The sequence below is a fragment of the Lutra lutra genome, chromosome 6, assembly GCF_902655055.1.
Source record: "Lutra lutra chromosome 6, mLutLut1.2, whole genome shotgun sequence".
In the NCBI taxonomy this organism is placed as follows: Eukaryota; Metazoa; Chordata; class Mammalia; order Carnivora; family Mustelidae; genus Lutra; species Lutra lutra.
The window spans coordinates 29,750,976-29,777,255 of record NC_062283.1 but is presented as its reverse complement, the minus strand read 5'-3'; the positions used below and the strand labels follow the sequence as shown (position 1 = coordinate 29,777,255).

At 48.0% G+C, this 26,280-nt stretch overlaps 3 protein-coding genes across 10 annotated transcripts; 2 read left to right on the top strand and 1 right to left on the bottom strand.

Annotated features, from left to right (window-relative positions):
• The first annotated feature begins 10,746 nt into the window (after nt 1–10,746).
• On the top strand, nt 10,747–18,046 carry NCR3 (natural cytotoxicity triggering receptor 3). 5 transcript variants are annotated; one of them, XM_047734287.1, is made up of 5 exons: nt 10,747–10,758; nt 15,546–15,836; nt 17,228–17,572; nt 17,710–17,817; nt 17,928–18,046. In XM_047734287.1, the coding sequence occupies exons 2-5, from the start codon at nt 15,794–15,796 to the stop codon at nt 17,939–17,941; spliced, it is 510 nt and encodes a 169-aa protein (XP_047590243.1). In that variant the 5' UTR covers nt 10,747–10,758; nt 15,546–15,793; the 3' UTR covers nt 17,942–18,046. The 5 variants fall into 5 exon arrangements, with proteins under 5 accessions (XP_047590243.1, XP_047590244.1, XP_047590245.1 ...); XM_047734288.1 differs by lacking the exon at nt 10,747–10,758 and adding an exon at nt 13,155–13,250 and having other exon boundaries at nt 15,749–15,836; XM_047734289.1 differs by lacking the exon at nt 10,747–10,758 and adding an exon at nt 13,162–13,442 and having other exon boundaries at nt 15,749–15,836.
• A 619-nt stretch (nt 18,047–18,665) lies between these two features.
• On the bottom strand, nt 18,666–25,202 carry LST1 (leukocyte specific transcript 1). 2 transcript variants are annotated; one of them, XM_047734293.1, is made up of 7 exons: nt 25,078–25,202; nt 24,063–24,676; nt 22,685–22,853; nt 20,114–20,218; nt 19,625–19,726; nt 19,350–19,372; nt 18,666–18,879 (listed from the first exon to the last, which is right to left on the bottom strand). In XM_047734293.1, exons 4-7 carry the CDS (start codon nt 20,118–20,120, stop codon nt 18,745–18,747), a joined length of 267 nt encoding a protein of 88 aa, XP_047590249.1. In that variant the 5' UTR covers nt 20,121–20,218; nt 22,685–22,853; nt 24,063–24,676; nt 25,078–25,202; the 3' UTR covers nt 18,666–18,744. The 2 variants fall into 2 exon arrangements, with proteins under 2 accessions (XP_047590249.1, XP_047590248.1); XM_047734292.1 differs by lacking the exon at nt 22,685–22,853.
• LTB (lymphotoxin beta) lies at nt 23,336–25,771 on the top strand. 3 transcript variants are annotated; one of them, XM_047734281.1, is made up of 4 exons: nt 23,336–24,009; nt 24,429–24,480; nt 24,666–24,737; nt 25,137–25,771. In XM_047734281.1, the coding sequence occupies exons 1-4, from the start codon at nt 23,845–23,847 to the stop codon at nt 25,607–25,609; spliced, it is 762 nt and encodes a 253-aa protein (XP_047590237.1). In that variant the 5' UTR covers nt 23,336–23,844; the 3' UTR covers nt 25,610–25,771. The 3 variants fall into 3 exon arrangements, with proteins under 3 accessions (XP_047590237.1, XP_047590238.1, XP_047590239.1); XM_047734282.1 differs by having other exon boundaries at nt 23,349–24,009; nt 25,155–25,771; XM_047734283.1 differs by lacking the exons at nt 24,429–24,480; nt 25,137–25,771 and having other exon boundaries at nt 23,437–24,009; nt 24,666–25,084.
• The last annotated feature ends 509 nt before the right edge of the window (nt 25,772–26,280 follow it).

The window sequence follows — 26,280 nt, the reverse complement described above, 5'->3', positions numbered from 1 at the left end:
AGGTGTCAAGGTAGCTTAAGCATGGGTTAGTGGGTGGTGGGGCTGGTCAGCCTTGGAGGAAGAAAAGGAGGAATCACAGAGGCCAGGCCTGTTTGTGTCCAGCCAAGCAGTCAGGGAGACAATGCTGAGCGGGCTCAAGAAATGACCCGCCAGAAGGACCCCATGAGATTAGAATCCCTGTGAACCGGCCCCATGTTGCTACGGGCTCTTGTTGTGATTCCATGCTCTCCAGGGGGAATTGCTGCTTAGAATTAGGCTCCATGGAGTGTGCTTACAGGAAAAGCATACACGGGCCAGAAAACTTGTTGGTGTGTGTGTCCTGTTTGCCTCTCTACCCTCCCTCTCCCACTTTGCTCTCTGCCATAGGAGGCTAACCTGTACAGAGCACATCAAGGGCACCTCTGGCTTCCAGTTGGTTTTGGCTATTGGAGAGCCTAGCAGGAAAATAGCAGGAGGGAAGACATTAAGCCGTGGGTGTTCGTTCTTCTGGCTCCCTTCCCAAGAGGTCACCTCAGGCTGGCGGAAACCTCCACTTATGCACAGTGCTTCTCACCAGGCAACCTGCACTGCAAAGCTCTATCTTCCTCTTGGATTCAGTAACCCAGGAGATAAATGTCAGGTGGTCTGTGAACTTGGAAAGGAAAAAATGTACACCCCTTTCTCATATTCAACATTACATGCATTGCTTGTCAAAATCCACATCACAGTTTAAAATTCTTTCTATTTTATTATTTTTTTTAAGTTTATTTGTGTGATCGCTGCACCCAACATGGGGCTTGAACTCTGAGATCATGACCTGGGCCCAAGGCAGAGGCTCAACCCACTGAGCCAACCAGGTGCCCCTTGAACTCCCAGCCTTAAGACCAAAAGTTGCCTGCTCTTCCAACTGAGCCAGCCAGGGGGCCCCACAGTTTAAAGTCCTTGTTCAAGCAATAATAGAGTTTGCACTGATGTGTCTTTATTTATTAAAATCTAACTTCAAGGTGCCTGTGTTTTAAGCAAACTCTACCCCCAACGTGGTGGGGCTCAAATTCATGGCCCCAAGATCGAGAGTCATGTACTCTACTGACTGAGCCAGCTGGGCTCCCTAACTGCATCACTAATGAAGTTATTTTTCCATTATTGTAAATAATAATGCTCATTTGAATACAGAAAGCTTTATCCACTTCTACAATTTTTTTAAGTAAACTCTAGCCACAATGTGGGGCTCAACTGACCAATATTTTAATTTTTTAAAATATTTTTTATTTACTTATGAGAGAGAGCGAGCATGCACAACCAAGGGGAGCTGCAGAAGGAGAGGAAGAAGCAGACTCCCTGCTGAGCAGGTAACCTGATGCAGGGCTCAATTCCAGGACCCCGAGATCATGACCTGAGCCAAAGACAAACGCTTAACCAACTGAGTCACCCAGGTGCCTGTATTTTAAATGTCTTATCTTTTATATAATGTGGTAATAAAGTACATGATTTATTAAAGTACATGATTTATTCTATCTTCTAACTTCTTTTTGAAGTTATTTATTTATTTATTTTTAGTAATCTCCAACCCAATGTGGGGCTCAAACTCACAACCCTGAGATCAAGAGTTGCATGCTCTTCCAACTGAGCCAACCATTCCAACTTTTTATTACTATTTTGGTAACTGGAATTCAATGTAATTGATTTATTTTGTTTTGTATATTTTTTACTTTATGCTTTATTAGAATGCCAAACACATCTGTGATACAGCCTGAGGAAGGCTGCTGTAATCTCTTTTCCCCCTCATCCCTTTGGACCTGGGGTGGCAATATCCCTTGGGATTCCCCTATACTCCATTCACCTTTATAAATAAACTAGCTCCTCAAATTAGCCTAATTTAAAAAAAATGTTAAAAATTTTGTTTATTTGAGAGACAGCAAAAGAGTGCATGAGCAGGGGTGGGGGCAAAGGGAGAAACAGACTCCCATTGAGAAGGTCTCAATCCTGGGACTCCAGGATCATGACTTGAGATGAAGGCAGACACCCAACTGAATGAGCCACTTAGGCGCCCTCCGATCAGCCTAATTGGAGGGTGCTGTTTCCTACTGGGACTCGGGCTGATACAGTGTGCGTGCATCAGTGTAAATGGGCAAAAGGGCTTCCTGGTGATGAGGGAGCAGGAGGTTGGCTGAAAACAAAGCAAAAGCTGGCACCTTGCACCCCCTCTCCACCCGCTCCCCTCGGTAATATGTATCACATTCCTTAGGCACCCCTGACTGCCATAAAGGAGAAACAAATAGTTAACTTGCAGAGATCACAATCCTGCAAGACAGAGTCTCCCTTGGTTTACAAATGTCCTTGAGATTTACAACAAAGAAGTTACCTTATCAATAGCCCAATTTCCAGAGGCACATAACTCAGTCCCTCAAGCCTTAATGTCACCCTCCCCTCCATAAACAAAACTGAAGGAGGCTGAGGTAGAAGGAAAAGTAAATAAAGTTAAATTTCTTCTAAACCCAAATCTCACTAACAAGGACGCTTGATAGCAGGAATGTAACATTCCACCAGGAGACTCCCAATTGTCTTTATGTTAGTGCCTCATTAGAGGGAAGAGTGGCCTTGGCTTGATAGTAACCAGGCCTTCAATATCCTGACAGTCTTCTTTACCCCAATAACCCTTCTGAATACCCCTTTGTCCTCACCTACCCAACTCCTTATATATATATAACCAGCCACTCCTCACATCCCCAGGGCAGCATCTCCGTCTGCCCACGGGTCCTGTCCCTGTGCTCTAATAAACCACCTTTTTGCACCAGAGACGTCTTAAGAATTCTTTCTTAGCCGTCGGCTCCGAACCTCACCCCACCGAACCTCACCTAGGTTCAAGAACTTCATCACTGGTGTATGCATGCACCAGACTCAGGAGCTTGGTTAACAAGATGCTCTCCCTGAAGCAAGGCAGAGAAGCATCAGCCTTACTGAAAGCCTTAGCTTTTCTAAAACATCTCCTTGGTGGGGGTCACCTGAGTGGCTGAGTGGTTAAGCGTCTGCCTTTGGCTCAGGTCATGATCCCAGGGTCCTGGGATGTAGCCCCACATCAACATCAGACTCCCTGCTCCATGGGAAGCTTCTCCCTCTCTCTCTCCCCCTGCTTGTGTTCCCTCTCTTGCTGTCTCTCTCTCTCTCGGTCAAATAAATGAATAAAATCTTTTAAAAATTAAAAAAATTAAAAAATAAAACATCTCCTTGGGCACCTGCTTGGCTCAGTCAGTCAAGCGTCTGCCTTTGGCTTGCATTGGGCTCCTTGCTCGGAGGGGATCCTGCTTAAGCTCCCCCTGCTTGGGCACTGGCTCACTCTCCCTCTTTCCTGAAAGTAAATAAATAAAATCTTTAAGAAAAATAAAACATCTCCTTGTAGGGCTTTGAGGGGAGCGTAGCAGCAATTTATTCCCAAATTTCACCTCTTGTCTCCTGGAAACCATACTCAGCCATAAGGAGATTGCACACACACACGTTCACACAAAGGCATGAGTGCTACATTTTCACAGCATACCTAGACTCCAAGTCCTGTGTTTGTGTGCCCAGATTCCAAATCGAACAGGCAGTCCCCAGCAGTGCCTCAGGGAAAATCAGGGAGAGAGGGAGGGTCCAAGTGTCACCTCTGAAAAAAGCAAATATTCCCTCCTGAGAGGAAACGCCTCAGCCCAAGGAGAGGCTGAGCGCAAGACTGACCAAATGCTTTTAAGTACTGGTAAAGTTGGGGGTGCCTGGGTGGCTCAGTTGCTTACGTGTCTGCCTTTGGCTCAGGTCATGATCCCAGGATCCTGGGATCGAGTCCCACATTGGGCTCCCCCTCCTCTGCGGGAGCCTGCTTCTCCTTTTCCCTCTGCCTGCCATTACCCCTGCTTGTGCTCTCTCGCGCTCTCTCTCTCTCTGTGTCAAAGAAATAAATTAAAAAAAAAAAAAAGTACTGGTAAAGGTGGAGAGAAAATGTTTTGAAATGTCCAAAGAGACCCAGAGGGGGCACATCTCAGAAAGTGCCAGCAAGGGACTCCTGGATGGTTCAGTTGGTTAAGTGTGTGCCTTTGGCTCAGGTCATGATCCCGAGGTCCTGGGATCCAGCCCCACATTGGGCTCCCTGCTCGTGGGGATCCTGCTTCTCCCTAGGCCTCTGTTGCTCCCCCTACTCATGTTCTCTCTCTCGCTCACTCTCTCTCTCTCAAATAAATAAATAAAATCTTTTTTTAAAGGTTTTATTTATTTATTTGAGAGAGAGAGAGATCACAAGCAGGCAGAGAGGCAGGCAGAGAGAGGGGGAAGCAGGCTCCCTGCTGAGCAGAGAGCCTGACGCAGGGCTTGATGCCAGGACCCTGAGATCGTGGTCTGAGCAGAGGCTTAACCCACTGAGCCACCCAGGCGCCCCTTAAATAAATGAATAAAATCTTAAAAAAAAAAATGAACATTTAAAAAAGATACCTGGCTGGCTTAGTTCATAGAGCATGCAATTCTTGAGCTCAGTGTCTTGAGTTTGAGCGCCATGTTGCGCATAGAGTTTACTTAAAAAAAGAAAAAGAAAAAAAAAAAAGAAATGAACAGAGATTCTGTTTGGTTAACTATGAGAAAAAAAGTAAAAAAGAGCAACAAAATCTTGCCATTTGCAATGACATGGATGAAACTAGAGGGTATTATGCTAAGCAAAGTAAGTCAGTGAGAGAAACACAAATACCATATAAATTCACTCATATGTAGAATTTAAGAAACAAAACAGATGAACATGGGGAGGAGAAGGAAAGTTAAAAAAAAAGATAAAAAGTCCTAAGAGACTCTCAATTATAGGGAACAAACAGGGATGCTACACTGGAAGGCAGTTGGGTGGGGGGATGGGTGATGGCATTAAGGAGGGCACGTGATGTAATGAACACTGGGTGTTACATGCAACTGATGAATCACTAAATTCTACCCCTGAAACAAATAATACACTATATGTTAACTAAATTGAATTTAAACTAAAAAAAAAAAAAAGAGAGAGCAACACAATTTACTGACAGATGACAACACACCAGAAATACATTGCCAAAAGCTGGTGGAAATTGCAGCCCAAAATTCCACCATGAACTGAAAAACAACAAAACTTGGTATAGTCCTTTAACAGTGAAGGAAGGACACATATCAGAAATGCAAGTACTTGGTGAACAGATGGTGGATAACAAGAGGGTATGGATGGGAACAGGAGGAAAGATTCAGAAGAAAAATACAAAACTATTTCAAAAATGAACACTAAATTTCATGGGAGAATGAAGACATAATATACATTCAAAATTTTTAAAATCATAAATGACTGTTGTGAAATGTTTTTCTTTCTTTTTAAAGAATATTTTATTTATTTATTTGAGAGAGAAATAGCATGAGTATGAGCAAGGGGGAGGGGCAGAGAGAGGGAGAGAGAAAAGCAGGCTTCCCGGCTGAGCAGGGAGCTTAATGTGGGCCTTGATCCCAGGACCTTGGGATCATGACCTGAGCAGTCAAAAGCAGAACCTTAACTAACTGAACCACCCAAGCACCCGAAATGTCTTTTTTTCTATTTTTAAAATTTGAGTAGTTGTTAACATGAATAAAAGCTGTGAAATGCTTTTACTGTATTGACTGAGATAGTCACATGGATTTTCCACCTTAATCTATTAATGTAATGAATTAATTGTATGGACAGAATTGGGAAGTGCATGAATAGTGAATTATTTTCCCAGGATAAAGACTGCTTGGTTAAGTTGTTGTTGTTGTTTTATTAAAGATTTTATTTATTTATTTGACAGAGAGATAGAGAGAGAGCACAAGTAGGCAGAGTGCCACGCAGAGGGAGAGGGAGAAGCAGGCTCTCCGATGAGCAGGGGGACCCATGCGGAACTCCATCCCAGGGCCCTGGAATCATGACCTGAGCCAAAGGCAGCCGCTTAACCGACTGAGCCATCCAGGTGCCCTTGGTTAATTAAGCTGTTTTATATTATTTATTCAATTCTGGTTTAGGTTTATTAATATATTTTTTAATTATTTTTTTAAAAATTTATTTATTTATTTATTTGACACAGAGAGAAAGAGAGAGAGATCACAAGTAAGCAGAGCAGCAGGCAGAGAGAGAGGGGAAAGCAGACTCCCCGCCGAGCAGAGAGCCCGATGCGGGGCTCGATCCCAGGACCTGAGATCATGACCCGAGACGAAGGCAGAGGCTCAACCCACTGAGCCACCCAGGTGCCCCTATTTTTTAAATATTTCATTTATTTATTTGACAGAGAGAGAATACAAGCAGAAGGAGCAGCAGAGGGAGAAGGAAAAGCAGGCTCCCCAGTGAGCAGGAAGCCTGACATGGGGCTCCATCCCAGGACCCTGAGATGATGACCTGAACTGAAAGGAAGATCCTGATCTGAGCCACCCAGACATCCCTGTTAAAATTTTTATTACATTCTCTTTTTCTTGCATTTATGTTCATGAGTGAAATTGTTCCATAATTTTATTTTCTCAGATCGCCATTGCCTGGCTTTTGTATGGAGATTACATTAATCTCATGAAGTAAGTGGAGAAACTTTTCCTGTTTCCTGATCACTAGAATAATCGTTATATGACTGGAATGACGTGTCTTGAAAGTTTCATAACTATCTGGGCTTGGTGATTTTTTTGATGGTTAATTTTTTTTTCCTAATTTTATTTATTTATTTATTTATTTAAGAAATCTCTACCCAACATGGGGCTCGAACTCATGACCCTGAGATCACAAATCACAGAGCCAGCCAGGAACCTCATGGCTAAATTTTAAACAACTGATTCAATTTCTAGTGGTTATAGGTATATCAGCCTTTTCATTTTTTCTTAAGTCAGTGTGGTCATACATTTTTCTAGAAAATTATTCATCTTGGGGGCCACCTTTGGCTTAAGTCATGATCCTGGGGTACTGAGATGGAGCCCTGCTTGGGGCTCCCTGCTCAGTGGGGATCCTGCTTCTCTTTCTACCTCTGTCCCTCTCCCCACTCATTCTCTCTCTTTTTCTCTCTCAAAAAAAAATAAATAAAGGGGTGCGTGGGTGGCTCAGTGGGTTAAAGCCTCTGCCTTCGGCTCAGATCATGATCACGGGGTCCTGGGATCGAGCCCCGCATCAGGCTCTCTGCTCAGCGGGGAGCCTGCTTCCTCCTCTCTCTCTGCCTGCCTCTCCCCCTATTTGTGATCTCTGCCTGTCAAATAAATAAATAAAATCTTTAAAAATAAATAAATAAATAAATAAAATCTTAAAAAAAGAAAATTATTCATCTTATCAAAATTTGCAATGTAAATATTTACTGTATCTGATATTATATTCCCTTTAAGTTATTTATCTTTTGTGTGTGTATGACTTTTTCTCCCCTTTTCCTTTCTTGCATAATCAATTTGGTCAGAGATTTTTAATATTAGTAGTCTCTGTAAATATGTGAAATATTTAAAAATGCTTCCTGCTCAAACAACATGTGTTGGAGAGGATGTGGAGAAAGGGGAACCCTCTGACACTGTTGGTGGGAATGCAAGTTGGTGCAGCCACTTTGGAAAACAGTGTGGACATTCCTCAAGAAATTAAAAATAGAGCTTCCCTATGACCCTGCAATTGCACTACTGGGTATTTACCCCAAAGATACGGATGTAGTGAAAAGAAGGGCCATCTGTACCCCAATGTTTATAGCAGCAATGGCCACGGTTGCCAAACTGTGGAAAGAACCAAGATGCCCTTCAGCGGATGAATGGATAAGGAAGATGTGGTCCATATACACTATGGAGTATTATGCCTCCATCAGAAAGGATGAATACCCAACTTTTGTAGCAACGTGGACGGGACTGGAAGAGATTATGCTGAGTGAAATAAGTCAAGCAGAGAGAGTCAATTATCATATGGTTTCACTTATTTGTGGAGCATAACAAATAGCATGGGGACAAGGGGAGATGGAGAGGAGAAGGGAGTTGAGGGAAATTGGAAGGGGAGGTGAACCATGAGAGACTATGGACTCTGAAAAACAATCTGAGGATTTTGAATGGGCCGGGGTGGGAGGTTGGGGGAACCAGGTGGTGGGTATTAGAGAGGGCACGGATTGCATGGAGCACTGGGTGTGGTGCAAAAACAATGAATACTGTTATGCTGAAAAGAAATAAAAAATTTAAAAAAAGTTTCCTGCTCTATTTCTTTTATTTCATTAATTTCTAAAAGTGTCTTTATTATTTAAAATTTAAAAAAATTATTCTATGCTCTTTTTCTGATTTATTTTTTTAAATTTTATTTATTTATGAGAGAGAGAGAGAGTCCACAGATAAGAACACAAGCAGGAAGGAGCAGCACGCAGAGGGAGAAGCAGGCTCCCTGCTGAGCAAGGAGCCTGGTGCAGGATTCCATCTCAGGACTCTGGGATCATAACCTAAACCAAGGCAGATGGGCTCAACCAATGGAACCACCCTGGTGCCCTCTTTTCCTAATTTCTTTCTTTTTTTATTATTAAACTTAAAAAAAAAAAGATTTATTTATTTGAGAATAAGAGAGAGAGCCGCACAAGTAGGGGGAAAGGGCAGAGGGAGAGGGACAAGCAGACTCCTTGGTGAGCTGGGAGCCCAAAGTAGGGCTCTATTCCAGAATTCTGGGATCATGGCCTGAGCCAAAGGCAGACATCCAACTGACTGAGCCACCCAAGTGCCCTCTTCTTCTAATTTCTTGAAATAACCGTCCAACTCAATGACTTTCAAATTTTTTCTTCTTTTTTTCTTTATTTTTTTGAAGATTTTATTTATTCATTTGAGAGAGATAGAGAGAGGCAGAGAGAGCATAAGCAGGAGGAGAGGCAGAGGAAGAAGGAGAATCAGACTCCCTGCTGAGCTGAGAGCCAGACATAGTGCTTGGTCCAAGGACCTAGAGATCATGACCTGAGCCCAAGGCAGATGCTTTACCATCTGAGCCACCCTGGCGTGCCCTCTTTTTAAAAGATTTATTTATTTATTTGAGAGGGAGAGAGAGCAAGAGAGCATGAAGAGGGGGTGAGGGGTGACGGGGTGGAATGGGGGGGTGGGGGTGAAGGGGAGGGGCAGAGGGAGAGAGAGAAGCAGTTTCCCAACCCTCAACAGTTTAGATAGGCAGGATTTTCAGTATCGTTCAGTACAAAATATTTTAAATCCTATTATTATATTTTCTTTAGCATTTGAGTTATTTAGAGATAGGTTTCTAAAGTTTCAAAATACAGGGGCACCTGGGTAGCTCAGTGAGTTAAAGCCTCTGCCTTCAGCTCAGGTTGTGATCTCGGGGTCCTGGGATCGCACCTCACATAGGGTTCTCTGCTCAGTGGGGAGCCTGCTTCCTCCTCTTTCTCTTTCTCTCTCTGCCTGCCTCTCTGCTTACTTGTGATCTCTCCCTGTCAAATAAATAAATAAAATCTTTAAAAAAATTAAAAAAAAAGTTTCAAAATACATTAGAAAATAGTTAAAATTTTTTTCCAAGCATATAATAAATATTCTTTGTTACTGCTCTTAAATTGTCATGGCTTTTGGTCAGCAATTGTATTCTATATGATTTTGATTCTTTTTTCTTTTTTTTTTTTTTAAAGATTTTATTTATTTGACAGGCAGAGAGGCAGGCAGAGAGAGAGGAAGGGAAGCAGGCTCCCCGCTGAGCAGAGAGCCCGATGTGGGGCTCAATCCCAGGACCCCGGGATCATGACCCGGGCCGAAGGCAGAGGCTTTAACCCACTGAGCCACCCAGGTGCCCCCGATTCTTTTTTTCTAAATGTCTTTGTTGTATGTGAAAATAACACATATTTTCTAGTTTTTAAGGATTCTACATATTTCCCTAGATCGAGCTTGTTAACTATCTGGTTTCATTCCTCTTTGTCTTTTGTAATTTTAAATTAAAAGTTAGTTTTCCTTTAATATTTTAGATTAATTTTTTTTATAAAGAATCTGGCACAGAGAATCTGAGGGCATCTGAGAGTGGTCCCAGTCAGCCTTGGTGGAGTCTGGGAAGGCTTCTTAGGAAAGGAGCGATCAGCTCCCAGAGGAAAAAGGGGAATGCCTTTCCAGCTTTGACTCATTCTCCCACCCAGAGAGAAATGGAGGAGAAAGAGCATGAAAGATGGGTTGGGTGAAAGAGATGTGTTGGGGGAAATATAAGGAAAGATGGAGAGGCAGAAAGAGATGTAGACGGAAATGAGGGAAGAGAGGGATGGAGAGATGGGTGCCTAGTGCAGGAAAGGTGCTTACCAAATATTTGCTGAATGAATGAATGAGTGAACAAGCAGATGGGTGTGGAGGGAGTGGGTAAAGATGTATGGAGAGATGTGGGATGTGGGTGGAGACATAGGGAAGAAACAAATGATGTGAATAAAGATGGTGAGAGGAAAGAGTTGTGGACAGAGATGTGGGAGATATGAGAAAGAAGGAGAGAGATGAAGAAAGATATAAGGGAAGAAGAAGACAGAACGCCTGGCGTGTGGGAGGAACTCAGTAAAACCGTTGTTGAATGGATGAATGGACCCCAAGACTTGGAGAGGGAGTTGTGGAATGGATACTGAGGAGAAACCACACTGTCCATCAGAGAAGCTGTTGTGCTGGTTTCATCCTGAGATGACAATGGCTTTAAACAGCAGTGACAATTAAGAGGTAGGAATATACTTGAGATATTTTAAAGGCAGAATGGACAGGACTTAGAGATTGTTTGGATGAGGGAAATGAAGGAGAACCCCAGGTTTTTGTCTTAAGTGATGGGGTGGACTGTGCTTCCATGCACTGAGATGGGGACCATAGGAGCCCGATGCAGTTTGGGAGGACACTGATGATTTTGAAATGCCTGTGAAACACTCTGGAGGAGATGTCTAGAGGACAGCTAGATATTCTGGACTTGAACCTCAAGAAAGAGGCCTCAGGTGAAGGTGTAGACTGAGATGGAGATATAGACTGGAGTCTCAACAGAGAATAAGCAGTAGTTAAAACTGGCTATAACAGGACTGCATAGGTAAGCCCCATGGTAGAGGCTCGCAATTTGTTGAATGAAAGTGAGAGAGAAAGACCAAAAGCCCACCAACAGCTGAATCACGTGAAAGCACATGTATAGGGTACAGGAATCTGGAGGGACTTAGGCCTAATTGCTTTTATTTTCCTGGGAAAGGGGAGGTAAGATTCCAAAGTGGAACAACTTCCATGGTGACATGATCCAAACTGTAGGTCATGGAAAATCAGGGTGATTGTTGGAGTAGACCAGGTAAAGCAACTGTGAAATTAGTATAGTGAAAAAACATTTGTTGGGGCACCTGGGTGGCTCAGTGTGTTGAGCATCTGACTCTTGATTTCCACTCAGGCCATGATCTTGGGGTTGTGGTATCGAGCCCTGAGCTGGGCTCTGCATTCAGCACGGAGTCTGCTTAAGATTCTCCCTCCCCGCACCCCCCATCTAGTACACATTCTCTTTCAAAAAAAAGAAAAGAAAAGTAAAGAAAAATCATTTGCAAGATGTGTACAGGAATGTTCATACAACCCACTTGTCCTCATCAGGTGAGTGGATAAATAAACTGTGGTACATCCATATTATGAAATAGCACTCAGCAAAACAAAACAAAACAAAACAAAACAAAACAAAACAAAAACAAAAACAAAAAAAACAAAGGATCAAGCTACTGATACACACAACAATAGATGAATCTCACAGACACTATACAGAATGAAAGAAGTCGGATACAAGAGGGTACACTTACACAAAGTCCAAGAATAGTGTAATATAGGGGTATACATTTGTAGGGGTATAAATCAGTAGTTGGTTCTGGAAGGGGAAAGGGATTAACCAAAAAGAGGCATGGGAGAATTTTTCTAGAGTGATGGAAATGATCTGTATCTCACTTCCAGTGTTATTTACAGGGGTATATAGATTTGCCAGAGAATGTCGAACTGTATACTTAAGATCTGTACACTTCAAATGTTTTTAAAAAGATCTGCATTTTGTTGTATATAATTATATCTCAATGTTTAAAAACATCATTTATGTGGACATGAAGTCTCCTAGAGAGATGGCAGCGGTTGAAATAGAAAGGAAGCTGGAAGGTTAGGTGCCTGCTCCTGGTGAATGGGAAGGAGATTAGATTGTGACGGCAAGGGGGCAGAAGGTGGTGAGGTCCAGTGCATGAGACTCAGAGGAGAAGCTGTGGTTAGAGACTGAAAGGGGAACATGAGGGCCGCTAATTCATTGAAAATGTTTGTAAGGACTTGGCTAGAGGAGAAGTCGCCCACATCTCACCACTACCAACACAGGAGGAAACCCCCAGTAAGATGGGACACGGTGCTGAGATTCCAGGGTTCCTTCTGTGTCTTCACCTCTTTTCCTGCTCTGAGCTCTGACCACCCTCGAGGCAGCCCATGGTGCGGTGTTAAAGAAGTTAGACCAGAGGGGCACCTGGCTGGCTCTGTGGTGGAACATGTGACTCCATCTCGGGGTGAGTTCAACCCCATGCTGGGTGTAAAGATTAATTAAAAATAAAATCTTTTGGGACACCTGGGTGGCTCAGTTGGTTAAGCAGCTGCCTTTAGCTCAGGTCATGATCTCAGCATCCTGGGATCAAGTCCCACACCGGGCTCCTTGCTCCGCAGGGAGACTGCGTCTCCCTCTGCCACTCTGTCTGCCTGTGCTCTCTCTCTCTCTCTCTCTCTGACAAATAAATAAATAAAATCTTTAAAAAAAAAAAAACCAAAATCTTTAAAAAAAATAGTTGGCTTCAAAATAAATAGATAAATAAATAAGTGAGACCCAAGACAGGTGCACATTCACTTCACAACTTCTTTATTTGTTGCCTTTCCTCTTGAGTCCCTGGTAAAAGTTTCTTTTGAAAAATCCATCTTTGAGCTGGTTAGTGCAGCGGTCCCGTCTTGTGGGTTAAAGTTCCCTAGAGAGTCTCAGAGCTACTGAAAAGGATCCCTGGAGCTACACATACACTAGGATTTATTCTAGATAGACTTAATAAAAAATTCCAAGTGCAATCTTTGGAATTCCAATTTTTAGATATTGGAAATCTTCGGTAGAGACAAGAGGTGGAGAGAGCGGGGTATCCTTGAGTTCAGGCACAGCTGTAACAATGGTCATCCTGGCCTCTGACTGGGGAGGACCTGGGGGCTAACATACCCTTGTCACCCAGTACAGCGAAGTCTGGACGTTGACAGATACTGTTCTCATCTCACGGGTGTGTGAACCAGTGGAACCAGGACTCCATATTAGGCTGACTTGACTTCTAAGCTGCATCGCCCTGGGACAGGGAGTAGCGCTCTGTGTGTGTAACTGTGAAAGTCTGGAGTTTGATCTTCAGGCCAGTCGCCCATCCCAGCCCCCCACCCCTACTCCACCGGTGGTGATCTCTACTCTCTCCTCAAATTGTGGGCTTCTTACAGTTGAGTAGAAGAGACAATTTCCTTCACAGTGACCCTCTGGGGGCAGACATGGCCTGTTGATAGGACGAGGCAAGGTAAGGGACTAGGCAGAAGCTGGAATTAAGGCCCATTCAAGAAAAACCAAGGGGGCGCCTGGGTGGCTCAGTGGGTTAGGCCGCTGCCTTCGGCTCAGGTCATGATCCCAGGTCCTGGGTTCGAGCCCCGCATCGGGCTTTCTGCTCAGCAGGGAGCCTGCTTCCTCCTCTCTCTCTGCCTGCCTCTCTGCCTACTTGTGATTTCTCTCTGTCAAATAAATAAATAAAATCTTTAAAAAAAAAAAAAAGAAAAGAAAAACCACCTACCGGTGTCTTGGGCGTCCCCATGATCCATGACCACCAGGGGGCAGCTCTTGCCTTGCCACAGGACCTCGGTTGCACACCCTCAGATTAGAGGCCCAGAGGAGGAAGACCCTCTACTGATGAAGAATGGCTGAGTCAGTCCTCCCCAGATTATGTGGCGTGTGGCTTGTGTAGGTGGTTTGGAGAGGTTAAATAATTTGTTCAAGATCATGTAACTAGTTTGTAGTGGAGCTGGCATTTGAGCCCAGGCTAACTCCACGCCAGCATTCTTAACCATGACATTGCTTCTTCTCCAAAACAAAACTCTAGATCACTGCAGTGATCATAATGTATTATGAAACAGAGCTAGAAACAGGGACACCCAGGGGAAAAAAGATGCATTAATATAAAAGGGGCCAGGGGCACCTGGGTGGCTCAGTGGGTTAAGCCTCTGCCTTTTGCTGGGGTCATGATTTTAGGCTCCTGAGATGGGGGCCCCACATCGGGCTCTCTGCTCAGCGGGAAGCCTGCTTCCCCTTCTCTCTCTACCTGCTGCTCTGCCTACTTGTGATCTCTATCCATCAAATAAATAAATAAAATCTTGAAAAAATATATATGTAAAAGGAGCCAGAGAGGATTGTGTGGTGAGGGCTGGGTCCATGCCACCCCAGGTATTGCGCCTGTAATCCTCCTCTTCTATGTGCTGTGCTGTCACGTGTAGGTGTGTGAGGCACATACAAGAATGTGTGGTATAGTCTTTTTTTTTTTCTTCATTTTTTAAAGATTTTATTTATTTGTCAGAGAGAGAGGGAGAGATAGCGAGCACAGGCAGACAGAATGGCAGGCAGAGGCAGAGAGAGAAGCAGGCTCCCTGATGAGCAAGGAGCCCGATGTGGGACTCGATCCCAGGATGCCGGGATCACGACCCGAGCCGAAGGCAGCTGCCCAACCAACTGAGCCACCCAGGCGTCCCTGTGGAGTATAGTCTTGAACAAATCCCTGTACAACCTTGGCGTTACAAACTCAAAGTCTTTCCTTTGTGTCTGTAAGAATATTTTTCATATAAGGGGCACTTGGTAGTTTCTCAAGAAATGCTAGCTAAACAGCGAATAAAATAATAAATGAGTGGGTTTACCAGTGGGTGGCAAGTATTGGCAGAACACAATGAGTAAAGCAGACCTCAGCGAGAGGTATATTCCTTTAATGAAGATCTGAATATGAATGAGTGCAGACCTCTCCATCAGGTTGCTTTCACTCAGCCAAACCACCCAAGTCAACACATCTAAGTAAAACAGGTTGATTGCTATGCAAATGAAGCTTCCAAACAAAGCCCCTAGCAACCGCCTGCCTCCACCGCCAATCAGCTTGCTTCTCCTAATCCCCTCCACTAGAGAATTTCTAGAGCAGTCCTGGGGGTGGGTCCGCCTAAAGGGAAGAGAACAGATGGGGTGGGCGGGGGCACTGCTGAGTCCAGAGGAGGGGGAAGTAGGTTAGCTCTGAGCCCAGGAGGGCTCCTGGAGGCTTATTCCGGGTAAATGGTTGGTCTTCTTGAACCTCAGGAGGTAGGGGAACCACATCCTGGTCTCACCCTCCCACCCTAGTGTGAGCCCTCCCTTCCCCCTCAAACACTTAGGCCACAGGACGATGTGTTGCCCCCCACTTCCTAGTGACCCAGACACTGCCATTAACAGCATCCTCTCTCCTCAAGGAGGCACGCTTGTGATGCCCGATGTCCTAGGCTGTTGAGGTTCTTTTTTTAAACATTTTTTTTTAAGATTTTATTTATTTATTTGACGGAGATCACAAGTAGGCAGAGAGAGAGAGAGAGAGGAGGAAGCAGGCTCCCCACTGAGCAGAGAGCCCGATGCGGGGCTTGATCCCAAGACCCTGGGATCATTACCGGAGCTGAAGGCAGAGGCCTTAACCCACTGAGCTACCCAGGCACCCCTGTTGAGGTTCTTGATAAGGGATGTGTGAGTCCTGTGTGTCATAGGAAGCTGCCCGCCTCCATCTGGTGACCAAAGGCCTGGCCACAAGCGGTGGGTTGTTCTTTCTCCACCCAGACCTTACTTCTCAGATCCCCTTTGCCAACGGGAACACCCTCCGACATGACCAAGATGCTGTTGCTCATCTTTATCATGGTCCATCCAGGTGAGAGGGCTTTTGAGGGGTGTGGGGCCAGGAGGAGCGAGGATGGGGAAGGCTGACATGGAGGCCTGAGGGGAGTGGCCAGGAAAGGAGAGTGGGAGCGGGTGGGGTCCTCCGGAAACCAAAGCAACATGGACACCCCCACTTCACAATTCCCTCCATTTCTCCATGTTGCCCACTGGGTGGGTCATACTCCAGCTTCCGTCCCTGAGGTCCTTTCTTCTATCTTACTATCCTAGCAAGATAAAGTTGAAGAACCAGTATAAAGGGCTTGAAGGGAGGAAGAGGTAAATTTTTTTGGAAGGGGTCAATTTTAATTTGATAAGCTTAATAAGCCTATTAAACAAGATTTATTATCTAGGGTCTAGATATAATTAGGAGTTTGGGAGACCTAATTAACTCTAAGGGAAGTTTCTTAGTGAAACCGATTTTAATTAACTGAGAGACGTTAACTATCAGCCATACCCATGAACTAAATGCAGTGTGGACTCCAGACCCACAGCTTTAGCATCAGCTGGGAATCTGGGCAAATTCTCAGGCCCCACTCTAAACCCGCTGAGTAAAAAACTGGGGGAGAGTCGGGCCCAGGAATCTGTTTTAACCGATGCTCCAGGTGATTCTGATGTGCTTTCAAGCTTGAGAACCGCTGTAGTAGACGAATGGCAGGTAAATTTCACGAACTAGAGAATCTAATCAGAGATTTTACTAATTGCTTTAATTCATCAATTTGGTTGAGTCAAATTGATTTCAATCAATTATTGCTATGTCTTCACCTGAAGACTTTATTAGTTAATGCTCTTTAACAAAAAACAAAGTAGTGGGGCACCTGGGTGGCTCAGGTCATGATCTCAGGGTTCTGGGATCGAGCCCCGCATCAGGCTCTCTGCTTGGCGGGGAGCCTGCTTCCTCCTCTCTCTCTCTGCCTGCCTGTCTGCCTACTTGTGATCTCTATCTGTCAAATAAATGAATAAAATCTTAAAAAAAAAAACAAAGTAGCAAGGGTGGTGTACCATATACAGTTTGCCATTGGTATGAAAGTAATGGAATAATATAGTTAATTATTAGTTAGCTAGGCAGCCACATTCATTAATGAGCTCCAATTTCAATGGGGCAGGTTAAGTTTCAGCAAGACACTACTAGTGAAGGTAGCCGGAGAGTGATAGGATAGGGTGAGGATGAGAGTTGGCACAGGAAAGGATTTAAAAAACTAATAAGCCATATTAAGAAATGAGGCTGGTGGAAAGGAAGGGGTTTCATGAGGTAGCAAAGTGCTTGACCCTCTGGGTCCTCCGTGGGTGGGGACACAGCTGGGATATTCTACTGCAAGCTCTCTTGTCCTTTCTCTGTATTGTAACCAGGGAGGTGTTTCTCTGGGTCTTCTCTCTGCCTGCCAGGATCCTGTGCTCTCTGGGTGTTCCAGCCCCCTGAGATTCATACCCAGGAGGGCACCGCTGCCTTCTTGCCCTGCTCCTTCAATGCCAGCCGAGGGAAGTTGGCCATTGGCTCTGTCATGTGGTACCGGGACAAGGTGGCCCCAGGGAAGGAAGTGAGGAATGGGACCCCGGAGTTTAGGGGCCGCCTGGCCCCTCTTTCCCCTTCCCGTTTCCTCTGTGACCATCAGGCCGAGCTGCACATCTGGGACACCCAAGACTGTGACTCTGGAATCTACGTGTGCAGGGTGGAGGTGCTGGGCCTAGGTGTTGGGACAGGGAATGGGACTCTGCTGGTGGTAGAGAAAGGTGAGATGGGAGTCCCGGCTCTTCCTGGAAGTTGGGAGTCTTTCCCTGAGTCCCCTGCTCTCTGTCCATCCCTGGGCCTGCGCCTGCTTCTTCCTTAGGCCCCCCCTTTCCCCCTTTCTTCTACCGCCCCCATGCAGGACGTCCTCCGCTAGGGGCCAGCACCATCCTCCTCCTTCGGGCTGGATTCTATGCCTTCAGCTTTATCTGTGTGGCCATGGGCAGCACCATCTATTACCAAGGCAAATGTAAGGAAGGGGGCCAGGGCAGTGGTGAAGAGAGAGCTGGAGGAGGGGGAGACAAAGAACAGCAGGAGAAGGGTTGCGGCACCGAGCAACTCCTGTCGTTTCTCCTGCAGGCCACCATCACTGAGAACACGCTGCCACTTACTTCATAGATGCCTCTGATGAGTGATTCCAGACCCCAGGCATCCAATTCTCTTCAAGAGACCCCAATAAATTCTCAGCCCTGTCGCTACCTTCTTAGGAGTCTCATGTGTTTCCTTTTCCATTCTCCAGGTACCCCAATATGTCCCTCTCTGGGGTCCCCCAACTCTTAACTTTCCCTTCTACCAAGCCCAGCCTGGAAAGGTCCAAGGAGCGAGCTTCCCAGTAACTGTGCCTGGCGCCCCCTCCCATCACCATCCCAGGGCTCAGCACCTCCAGCTCTCTGGGGTGCAGGAGGCTGAGGCTAATTGCTTTAATTGCTAATTGCTTTACTAATTGCTTTAATTCATCAATTTGGTTGAGTCAAATTGATTTCAATCAATTATTGCTATGTCTTCACCTGAATACTTTTTAAGTTAATGCTCTTTAACAAAAAACAAAGTGAAAAAACAAACAAACAAAAAAACAGTTCTCCTGAGAACGGGGAGTGTCAGATCTGACCCTTACATGTCAACTCCCCATTCCAGCCAGGCCCACATGTGGGCTCTTTCTGGCCTTCAGGAGAGCCTGGTCCTTCAACACCTTTCTTTCCCTGAGAAATTCCTACTCAGCCCCAGAACGGATGGGAAGATAAGTCATGTAAGTGTTGATGGCGGCCCTGTGGAATGGCACGAAGCTGAGTTGCACTGAGAAGCCTGAGACACAGAAGATGGCAAGACACAGTGTTTACTGGGTGGACCGCAGGGTCGGCCTGAGTTCAGGGAGGTGTCTGGGGGAAGCTTTGGTGGCTTAGTTCTTGGCGATGCAGGCATATTCGGTGCTGGGGTCCTCCTTGGTGCCTTCCCTGTGGCCGGGGTCGGGCCTCTCACTGCCGGGGATGGGGAGCAGAGATGCGTAGTGGAGCTCTTGCTCCGAGAGCTGGGCCTGGGGCAGGGAGAAGTGCTGCTGGCAGGTGGCCAGAAAAGCCCCCTCCCCCCATCCTTCCTGTGTGCTGCTGCCCACCCCCTTGCACCTCTCTGTCTCCTCAGCGCCCTCACCTCTGTCTCTGCCAGCCTGAGCCCCTGTTCTCTTCTCCCCTCGCCTCTTCTCCCTGGGTCTCTGTTGTTCTTATTCTCCATCTCTTTCTCTTGCCTGGGTCTCTCTTGTTCTCTCTGTTTCTTTCTCTCTCTAGTTTCTTCCTCTGTCTTTTTCCTTTCTGTCTTAGTCCCTTGTCCTTTCTCTACACTATTTCCTTTTGCTCTTCTCATTCTTATGTCTCTCTTTCTGCCTCTTTTTTCTCCACCTCTCTGGCTCTCTTATGCCCCTGCTTTCCCTTGCTTCTCTTGCCTTCACCTCCCCTTCAGCCCTCAGCCTCCTCTTGCCCCCATCACCTTGTTCCCAGCCCCCAGACTCACCCAGCTCCTCTCCAGCCTCCTCACTGGAAGAAAAGAAGAAGCTCAGCAGGACCTTCCCTCCCTTGACCCCCGCCCCAGAGGATATTTCCTCACTCGCTGACATCTCTGTGGTTTCCATGGCCAAAGCTCCAGTCTCTCTTTTTGGGCACTCTTTTCTCTTTCCCACCTTCCTGTCCCAGGACGGGTGGGAACTGATGGGGACTTCTGGGAAAGCAGTAGGAACAGGTGTGGATGGGGGCGACCCCGGGGGATATGTTGTGGGTGATGGGGCTTACCTTTCCGATGGAGCCGACACAGATAGGCGGACACAATGACCACAGCCAGGAGCAGGAGCCCTCCCAACCCCAAGCTCCCACCATTTAGGTAAAGACATAGCTCTGCAGGGCAAAACGGTGAGTATCAGGGTCCCATTTCTTCCTTTGTTACCCCATCCTCCTGGTTGACCGTGGGCATCTCAGCCCCACTCTCCAACAGTTTTAGAGGTAGAAAAACATACTCAGGTTCTTCACTCCAGATCGGGTTACCTCACCTCCTACCAGAGGTGCCCACCTCTCACGGGTTCCCTCACTCATCTCTGTGGTTGCCTCATTCACCCCTCAGGGGCTTCCCATCGCCATCCCTCCTGTCTCTGGGTCTCCCCATGAGGTCCCTTGCCCACCTGCACCAGCTGTCCCCTGGCCATCGACTCGAGGATGGACAGATACTGCTTTCTATCCTCTCTCTGTTCCCTGTATACTCCCCACCCTCCCTGTGCCTCCCATTACCTTTCATTAGGTGGAGCACTGAAGACTAACCTGGAGGTCAGGAACCTAGCCCTGCTCTGCAAGGCTAAGTGGCCTGGGCCAAGTCACGTGTCTCCAGTTCCTCATCTGCAAAGTGCGGTGCCCTCTGTTACAATTGTTCCAGGGCTGAGGAGCCCCACTGATGTGCCAACCCTGACCTAAGGCACTTTCCTTTTGTCGTCGCTAAGCCTCACAACGTAGGGGATTATGGTGCCTGTTTTAGTGGTGAGAAACCTGAGACTCTAGTCCAGACTCTAATGAGGAGGTCCAGCCTAGAAGTGGGAGAGTGGGCCTTGAACCCCAGAGCTCCAGAGCACAACCCCTTTCTTCTCCCCTAGGTTATCCAGGTGGTTCATGGGGGCCTCTCCAGCATGGGGTAGTTCTAGGTTCTGGTGAGGGGCTGACCGAGGAGGAGGACCCGGGGTTTCCAGTGTGTGTGTGGACCAGTGAAACCAAGGGGAGGTGGTATCCAGAGCTACCTGGCAGCTGGGACCGCTCCCTCAGCCCAGAGCCACTCTGGGGGGCAGGGCCCTACGTGGCTGGTATGGGGAGCCACTTCCCATGGACAGACACTGCTGGAGCTGAAGTGGGGCATGGAGGAGTGTCTGGGCCCCATAACTTCCCCTCAGGCACTTCCTGCCCTGCAACCACTGGTTCCTGTTTGAAGGCAAAGAGGGGGGTCGCTGTCTTCACACCACCAGAGCCAGCTGCACTGACCAGGGTCTGGAAACTGGGATCCTGCTGGGCTCAAGAGGAATGCTGGGGTGTGTGGGGGGGGTGGGTTGGGGAGCAGAAACACAGGTGGAGAGGAGGGCCTGCAGTCACCATGAGGGGAAGTGGAGGCAAAAGTGGCTTGTATTTAATTCTTTGGGGAGCAGAGACAGAGGCTGGACAGCAGATGCCTCCAGGGCTCAGAGAACCCCAAAGCCATACTGTCTTCTGTAATCTTAGCTTCATCTCACCGTGGGGCATGACTGCCCCTCCCTGCCCCCTTTTCCCACCAGGGTTCCTGCTCTCCCAGCTTATCCAGAGCCCGGTGGCCTGTGCGTAGACAGACTCCAGACTGTGGGAGCTGCCTGGGTGGAGAGGTGTTGCCACTTCAAACATTCTTGCCCCTCCTCCAGCTTTAACATCTCCCCCAGTCTGGATGCCTCCCTAGATCTGTCAGGAGAGGGAGTTAGGCTTTGAAGGTTAGTTAGGGTTACAACATCTTTCCTTTCAGACTCTTAGGACTGTAACTAAGCCTCTAAACTCCCTCAGCTCCAGCCATCCTGTTGCTTCTGCTAGTAGTCAGTGAGCGTGTGCCTCCTCTAGGTACCTTTACTCATTAACTTTTCCCCAATTACCCCTCCCACTGCCTGCGCTGGGAGCTCATGATCCAGTGCGTATGTGTAGACACACACCCAGGCTCCCACATCGGAGTGGACACTCTGGTAGATTTGGGGTAACTTGCCTGGTGTTCTGGGGCTGAATCCAGCAGGGCCCTTGACTGATTAACGAACAGAATCAGAGGCAGCTAGACTAGACAGATGTACAGGAGTACATGAGTGCCGCTGATAGTCTAGGACAGAAAGCTGGTGACAAGTTGGTGTTGGGGAAGGAAGTGGGGGCAACCTAGGTGGACTTCCTGTAGGAGGCAACATTCTGATGTTGCGCACAGAAAAAAAAAGGGCAGTGATCCGAGACCTTCTGGATAGACACCTGAGGAAGGTCTCTTAGTGGCACTGAGATAGAAAGGGAGATGGGTGCTGGGGGGTTGCACACCCAGTCGTTAAGGAGGGTGAAGACTGGGGAGCTCCTGTGGAGGCAGGAGGTAAGGTGGATATCTGTGCCTGGGTCCACATGCATTTGCATCTCCTTCTTCAAATTCAGAAACTTTCTGGTGTTTCTCCCCTTTCCCCCCATCCACAACACTCCCCACGTTGGACAGCAGGACAATTCATGTTTTGTTTTGTTTTTTCCACACATTTTATTATTAAAATGTTCAAACAGAGCAAAATTGAAATAGTTTTATAGTGAACATATCCATACCACCTACATTCTAAAATAGACAGTTTTCTATATTCGCTTGATCACATACCTACCCATCTATCTCATTTTTTGGATACCCTTCAAAGTTGCAAACATCAGTACACATTTTACCCCTAAAGCTCTTACCATGCTTATCAGTGACTTGAGTCCAGCTTTTGTTACCCCATTTCTTTTTTGGGGGGCTGAGGAAGGCAAGATTTACATACATTAAAATGCACAAATCTGAAGTCAGCACTCAGGGTTTTTTTTTTGTTTTGTTTTTTTAAAGCTGTCTTGTGATCAAGGTTCTGGAGCCAGACTGCCTGGGTTCAAATCCTGACTCTGCCACTACTGTGCAGCCTTCTATAAATTCCTTAACCTCTCTGTGCCTCAGTCTCTTCTTAGAGTTTTTGTCAGGATTAAAAGAATTATTATATATATTTCAAAAAAAAGAATTATTATATATAGAGTGTGTAGATTAGAGGCAAGCACTTGCTAAGTGCTATGTGTACAATAGCTATATGTTGTTATTATTATTATTACCTAATCGCAGAGATGTCATCAAGAAGGGGACATGATCTGAGACCACCTCCAACTTCCTTGGACCTGGTCTTTTCTCTCACTGCACTGTCTACCATACCATTTGTTGCTGCTTTGTTTTGCCTTCATTTGTCCTTCCTTCATTTATTCCAAAACATGTAGTCAGCACCTGCTAAACAGATGGGGCTCACTCTAGACAGCAAGCTCTTTGAAGGTGGGGCCATGCCCTATCACTCTCCCATCTACACTCTATGGAGGAAGGGAGGTAATGCTCATTTCCATCCCTTCTCAGTGAGTCAACAGGCAGTGGAGAGGCTAAGGTCCCTTTCAGCTGCTATATGTATTTTTTCCTTTAAAGCAATGCTCTTTTTAAAATTTATTTTTTTAAGATTTTATTTATTTATTTGACATAGAGAGAGAGACAGCGAGAGAGGGAACCCAAGCAAGGGGAGCTGCAGAAGGAGAAGCAGGCTTCCTGCTGAGCAGGGAGCCTGATGTGGGGCTCAACGCCAGGACCCTGGGATCATGACATGAGCTGAAGGCAGCCACTTAACTGACTGAGGGACCCAGACACCCTCAGATGCTATTTCTGTGGCCTGGCTTAACTTGGCTTCTCACCAAGCTCTGGGGGTTACGGGTGAGTGAGGGAATGGAAGGAGGAGATTTGGTCTAGTGCCGGCATAAGCTCTTCTCAGGGACCCATATATCCATCCCTCAAGACCTCAGTTCCTGTCCTCCTATTCCAGCCCTTGACCTCAGGGACGTCGACACAGCCCTCCTTCCAGCACCCACCACTGGGGTGTAGAAGAATGCAGACGGCCCTTGAAATCTGGAGTGTGGTGTTCTCGCGTAGCTCTGCTGCCTGACTTTTTGTGAGCTACCTTCCCTCCCTGGGCCTCAGTTTCCCTCCCTGATGAACCATAAGATCTCTAAGGCCCCCTCCAGCTCTACCCTATAAGCCTGTCTCTTCACCCCGACTTCTTCCCCAGTTCAGAGAACCTGGGCATCCAGCTGCCCCACCCCAGCTCTGGGTAAACAGGAAGCTGGGTGAGGGGAGCAGGGGTGTGCGGAAAGTCCCAGCCAGGTGTGTGGGTCTATGGGGAGGGGGTGGCCCCACCCCTGAAGTATGAAAGCCCCCCTGCCCTGGCCCTGGCTCAGTCTCAATGGGGTCACTGGGGCTAGAGGGCCGGGGTAGGAGGCCCCAGGGGAAGGGCTGCCTCCTGCTGGCTGTGGCAGGAGCCACTTCCCTGGTGACCCTGCTGCTGGCTGTGCCTATCACTGTCCTGGCTGTCCTGGCCTTGGTGCCCCAGGAGCAGCGAGGAGGCCTGGTGAGTAGCCACAACAAGCCTGGAGGGGCTGCGTGTTGCTGATGCCCACTTACCTCTAGCTATGCCTGGGGCTCTCTTGTCTCCTCCTGCTCAGTCGGCTTGGCTGTCCCTGATGGGGATGCCTTGTCGGCCTCTTTGTTGGTCCTCTTTCCATTGTTCCCGTGATGCTGTTGTGTCTTGATAGCTCCAAGCTCCTTCCTGGTTGTCTAGCTGTCTCCTCTTCTCTTCCCAAGACATACTCAGGCCTCCATCTCTGCCCAAGAACATATGCCTTGCTGGCTCTCCCTCCCAGGGAGATGTGTTTTGGGGATGGGGCTGGTAGTCAAGACCCCAGGCCTGGAGCTTGGGTCTGCGTTGGGAGGGGTGGGGATGGCATCAGCTAACACTGAACTCTGGGCACTGTGACCCCACCCACCCAGGTAACAGGGACGGCTGACCCGGGGGCACAGGCCCAGGCCCAGCAGCGTTTGGGTAAGAGCAGACCATCTCCCCTTCCCCTACTCCGGCCCTTCAGGGATGCCCAGCTCCCATCCAGCTTCATCCCTCGGTGAACTCATCCTTCCCAGAATCCCGTCCTGCTGCCCTTTCCTCTCGGGGGGTACCGTGCATGGAAGGCCGCCCTGGCCCGCAATCGTGGACTCTTTCCCCCCTTCCAGGGTCACAGGAGCTGCCAGAGGAAGAGGCAGAAACAGATTTCAGCTCCAGGCTCCCCGCCGCCCACCTCATAGGTAAGGATCTCACAGGTAGTCCAAGGATGCTAGCGCTGCTGCCCACAGTCCCTTTGCTCTGTCATTGCAGGGTTCGCTTTCCGACCTGCTTCACCACCTCTGGTCCCTAAAGCGCCCACCTTCCTCTCCTCCCACATTCCATCTCCTTGCTTCCCTTCTGGAGCTGTCAAAACCCCTCCTAGATCTCCCCACTACCCCACCACCGGGCTCCGCACCCCACACTCTGGTGCCCTCAGTCCCTTCCCCCAAATCACGGCAGAGGTGGCGCGCGCGCCCTCGCCCCGCCCCCGGGCTCGGATCCTGCTGGGGGTTAACAGCCCCGACTCTCCCACCTGCTCACCCTCCCAGAAGTCCCGGGCCGGGATCCTTCCTCCAGGATCCGCACCCGAGCGCCGACAGGCCCCGGTTTCTCCGCAGGCGCCTGGACGAAGGGGCAGGGGCTGGGCTGGGAGGCGAAGAAAGAAGAGGCGTTCCTGAGGAGCGGGACGCAGTTCTCCGGCGCCGAGGGGCTGGCTCTGCCGCAGGACGGCCTCTATTACCTCTACTGTCACGTCGGCTACCGGGGCCGGGCGCCCCCTGCCGGCGGGGGCCTGCTGGACCATTCGGTCACGCTGCGCAGCCGGCTGTTCCGGGCGGGGGGCGCCTACGGGCCGGGGACTCCCGAGCTGCTTCTCGAGGGCGCAGAGACCGTCACCCCGGTCCTGGACCCGGCCCGGACGCGCGAGTACGGGCCCCTCTGGTACACGAGTGTGGGCTTCGGCGGCCTGGTGCAGCTCCGGAGGGGCGAGAGGGTGTACGTCAACATCAGTCACCCCGATATGGTGGACTACAGGAGGGGGAAGACCTTCTTTGGGGCGGTGATGGTGGGGTGAGGGCGGAGGAAACGACTGCCTGGTAGGGACTTGTGACTCAGCCCAGGTATTGGGGACCCAGACCCCAGGGACCCCGTGGCGGTGGGGAAAATGCAGGAGACTGTCCTGAAACTGATGGCAAACCTGAAGAAAATAAAGAATGTAAAGCTTTAGTGCTGCGGAGCACGGGTGCCCAGGTCTCTCATGTCTTGATTCAGGGTGGGTACTGCAAGGGGCGGTTACCTAGTCTTTTCTTCTGGTTGCTTGAAACAATTCATATCACTTCCTGTGGCTTCTGCCCTCTAAGAAGGCGATCGGCTGATTTCCCACCCACCTCCTGTCTCTGAATGAACTTGCCCAGCATTAGCACAGTGGGAAGATGGAAGAAGGGGATCTCCTTAAGCCCCAAAGCATCTCCAAGCCTCCTTCTTCTCAGATCCCTGGAGCCCTCACCAGACTCCACCTGCATTCCTTTCTTTGGGGTCCCTTCTGTCAGTGAGAGGGATCCTGACAAGGGAAGGCAGCCCTGTTTGGAGGAACCAGGCTGGGAAGAAGGAATAAAGCCCTGGGGGCCTAGCTTCTTCCCTGCTGCCTGCCTGGCTGCCTGAAGCCCACTTTAGCCACTACCCCACAGTCCACTGTCCTCCAAGGAAAAATACACAGCTCATTGGGTGTGAGGGAAGAGGTGGAAA